The 4,311-nt window shown below is 42.1% G+C and overlaps 1 protein-coding gene across 2 annotated transcripts in view; it reads right to left on the reverse strand.

Annotated features, from left to right (window-relative positions):
- Positions 1-4,311, reverse strand: part of RGL1 (ral guanine nucleotide dissociation stimulator like 1) — a 146,796-nt gene that overhangs the window by 66,391 nt on the left and 76,094 nt on the right. For both annotated transcript variants that reach the window (XM_019501744.1, XM_019501743.1), the window contains exon 5: positions 736-920. In XM_019501744.1, the coding sequence (XP_019357289.1) occupies positions 736-920 (185 nt within the window). The remainder of the gene's footprint in view (positions 1-735; positions 921-4,311) is intronic.

Genomic DNA, 4,311 nt, shown 5'->3' on the forward strand with positions numbered 1-4,311 from the left:
AGTTCACACATTGCATAAGTTCCGAGAAGCATAACCAGAAAGTTATTGTGCCACAGGAAAGTTTCTAACTGGGCTAAGGACCATGTGTCAAGTTGACACTGTTCATAGCATTTTTGTATTTCTACAGCTCACTATTGTTTTAGCAGGTCTTTGACCTGGTAATGTAAGTTTTTCCTCTGTCCTTGGATGTCAGCAACCCATCACTCAAATAGGAAAAAACAGCCACACACACTTCCTGTGACATGGTAGTAACTAGGAAGAGAAGCATCATGACAAAAAGGCTTTTGCCTCAAGCTGCCTTTGGTCAAAGTACAGTAACATCTGATGAGACTTTTATCTTTTTAAAGGAGAGAGCTAGGTAGAGAGCAGCTTTGGCCATACTTCAAAGGCACTGAAAATTCAAAGGCAATTTGCCTCTTGGCTGCTGCTCTGACTCTTGTGCACTGGCAAAATTCTCAGAAATGCCAACACTCCCAGTTTCCAATCAGCATTATCAGGCCTGTGATTTCACACTGCATATTGTATTTCAACCTACTCTTTACCTATACTCCCATGAGAGATTCAAGAGGGACACAGCTAAAAAACCAAAAAGTCTACAGGGCCTGATCCTATAAGTGATATCAGAATTAGGCCCTGTTAATATAACTGCTGGTAACATTTACCCAAAAAACTGTAATTCTTTAGTGCGGTTTGGAAGATTAGGCAGTGATAGCTTGGGAAAAAAATATAACTTACTCTCATTTTCTACTTCTTGCTTCTGAAACTGCTTCAGGAGATTTTGTGCCCTTTTCTCTGTGTCAGAGCCAGGCATGATTCTTTTAAGGTAATCCAGCAGTTTATGCAAACACACGTAATCCGGTGGTTCTCTGAAGTCTTCAGAACACGGATCAAGCCAGGCTCTCAAGAGTGAGGCTATTGCACTGAAAAGAAATACATTGAAAAAATCTGGTCATATTCCATCTTTATAACAGCAACATTTGTCATTCAACCCTGTGTAAAGAAGATGAATATATTACCTCTGCTATTAGCGAGCAAGGAATTCTGATCTGGGGGCATTTTTACGTAATCATGGTCTAATCTCACTTACACACATTTTACCACTCTTAATTTCTGATCAAAATTAGTGAATGAGTACTGAATTGTATCCTCATGATGCAAAACCTAGGAGAATCATAACTATTTTTAGCTGTATCAAAATCCTCCAATTTGATCCAGTATTATGGCAAACAAAGTATAGGAGACAGAAGCAAAACACAAACATCCTACTCCAAGCACAACCTTTCCACAAAACACAAATCAAACTGGCTTTTATCACTTTGTACTTTTTTGCATTCCTTTCTAATTGCTACACTTGGGCCAATCTTTGCAGTGTTTCTCTCTTGGTGTAACACACGCAAGAAATGCCTATTTGAGTTGATAAACTTCAGCTAAGCAGTTGGTACAGCTTTTGAGGTTTGTCAGTCTCTCACCTTGCTTTCCCACAGACACGCATGAATAATTCCCATTATTGTGTATAGATATGATGCATAAGAATGTAACAGTTACCATATCGGTCAGAGCAGCGGTCCAACTATTCCAGAACACTGTCTCCACAAGTGGCAAGTAGCAGATGTTTGAGAGGAAGAGCAGAAGAAACAGGATAGAGTAATGCATCCTCTACCATGATGCATATGTACATCCCTAAGTCCTATGACTAACAGCCCCAGATTGACAAAGTTATACAGGGTAGTTTTTCTGAACTTGGTTATACTCCTGGCCTCCACAACATCCTGTGGTGATGTGTTTCACAAATTAATTGGGTGTGAAAAAGTACTTCCTTTTGGTTGTTTTAAACCTGCTGCTGGATAATTCAGTGAGGTGGCCCTAAATTTTTGTATCAGGAGACAGTAAATAACAGCTCCCTGTTCACTTTTTCTATTAATGATTTCACTGACACCGTATTATCTTCAGTCACTCTTTTCCAAGACTTTGTGAGCCTCTTCTCACATGGTTGCCACTCCATATTCCATATAATCTTCATTGCTCTTCTCTGTACCTTTTCTTATTATAGAATATCCTTTCTGAGATGGGGTGAACAAGAAAGGCTGTCCACTACTAGAAGCCTTTACTCCTTAGTGATATTGGCAAAATGGTGCTTTAATATACGGATGGATCTAGCCTAAACAGACAAGGTTTATTATCAGCATACACAAATGCTTTAAAGTGGAATGTTTAATACGGGCACACACAGATTTTCTATATCAGTGGTGCTCAGCTTTCTCATCCCGCAGGTTGGATGGGCATCACCAGGTCCCTCCCAAGGCAGATCTAGCTGTGAGGGGTTGCACAGCCCAACTATGATTTGTATGCCCAGGGCAGAGCCCTAACGAGTGGCCCCAATCTGGATGCATGGGGGGAAAGCAGCCAGTCCTGGTCCCAGTCCCAATCTGGACACATGGGGAGAGGGCAGTTTGAGCCAAAGCCAACCCCAATCCAGATGTGTGGGGGAGGGGAAGGGAAGAGTGGCCCTGATCCGGATGTGGGGGGTGGGGCAACTGCCGGATCCTAATCCAGACATGTTGTGGGGAGGAGGGACAAGCCTGGCCCGATCTGGACTTACAGAGGATGGCCTAGCCCATATCCCTCTGCACAGGCAGGCTGGATCCAGCCATGTGGAGCTTCCACTGCTCCCTGCTGCCAAATGTCCAACCCATGGGGGAGCCCTGTGGGCTGGATGTTATGGCTCTGTGGGCCAGACTGGGCCTGTGGGCTGGAGGTTGAATACCCCTGTTCTATACCAAGCTCTAATGAGCCAGGAAAACCTGAAGGACAGCCTGTTCTGACATTCCTAGTTCAAGAAGATAGTAACATTTTAGCCTTCAAAGGCCTTGAGAGACATTAAAATACCATTATTCTATTGACAGATAACATGGAGAGAAAGCAAACTATTTTTTATAAAAGCCTCTAATTTTATGTACCCAGCTTGAGATGCTTAGCACTTCAGTTCAATGAAGCACTAAGGAAACAGATTTCTTAGGACTTGGGATTCTAAAGTTTAATACCCAAAAATTGAGACGCTCACAGTTAACAGCTACTTTAATAATGTTGGCTTAAGTGACCAGTCAAAGTCCCACAAAATAATTTATTTTTGAGCCCAGACTTGTGCCCTTGTATTGTAAATCCTTTCCTCTTTAACTGAAGTTAAGGTCTATTATGCCAGTGGCTGCATAATGGAAAGGGGCACAGTGTGAGACTGTGCAAGAAGTAAGCTAAAATATTAATGCTGCTTCACATTTTTGGGTAAAAGGCAGGGTAGATTAGTACCTTATGATCTAACCAAAGTAGGTGTGTGTGTATGTATTTTTAATGAGCTGAAGCTCACTTTAGATGTTGTAAAAGGTTGTGCAGAAAACAGTATAATAAGGAGAGAGAAATTAAAATACAAAAGACAAGAGGGGAGGAAAGAGAGAAAGAGCGGGGGGAGTGAGGGAACCACTTTGCAACCAAGAATCTCAAATAACCTTGCATAAGTATTACAACACACCTTGTGATACAGCCATATGTCATCAGCTCCATTTTAAAAGTGGGGAAATTGGGGCAACTACATATTAACTATTTTGTCCAGAATTACACCAAATATAAATGACTGATCTAGGTATAAAATCTATATTGCCTGACACCCTATGATATGCTTTGATCATACTACTTCTCTTTTTCTGTTGAAGAAAATGGTTTTTAATCCTCCACTGGCTTACTATTTGACATATTTTCCCCTATTTAATCTAAAGCTTCTTCCACTTCCTTTTCTGACATGGAACACCATCCAATTTCTGGCCACAAAGAGTAGTTTGAGAGCAGCAATATTGCTTGGTTAGACTGAGTGGCGGGAGCAACTGTGAATGGCAGGAGCAGAGCTTCACACAGAGTTCCCAACCAAGTATACAAAACTTTCTTGGTTTAGGATTTCATTACAAACTCAAAACAGACCACACAGCTTAAAAGGTTTCTGAACTGTAGAAAGTGATTTTGGGCCAAATCCTGCCATACTTATGCAAACAACACTCTTATCGAGTAAAATCTGAGAAAGGATGTGACAGTCGAAACCCTTTGTGTTTGTTGGCTTTCTTCTAAACAGACCTTGCCCCTCCATTTGACCACAGGGCGGCACCCTTACTGTGACACAGACTGGAACTTGTGGCCCAGTCATCTGTGGGTCAGAAGTCTCTTTCCCCCAGTGACCTGCCAGTTGCCAACTCCTTTGGGGCATGGGTAGGCTCAAATGCTTTGGAGCAGCAGGCTCCACAGCAGAGAGGAGTGATGCGAGGAGGAACA

Source organism: Gavialis gangeticus, unplaced genomic scaffold (assembly GCF_001723915.1).
Source record: "Gavialis gangeticus isolate Ggan-Ray unplaced genomic scaffold, GavGan_comp1, whole genome shotgun sequence".
Taxonomy (NCBI): Eukaryota; Metazoa; Chordata; order Crocodylia; family Gavialidae; genus Gavialis; species Gavialis gangeticus.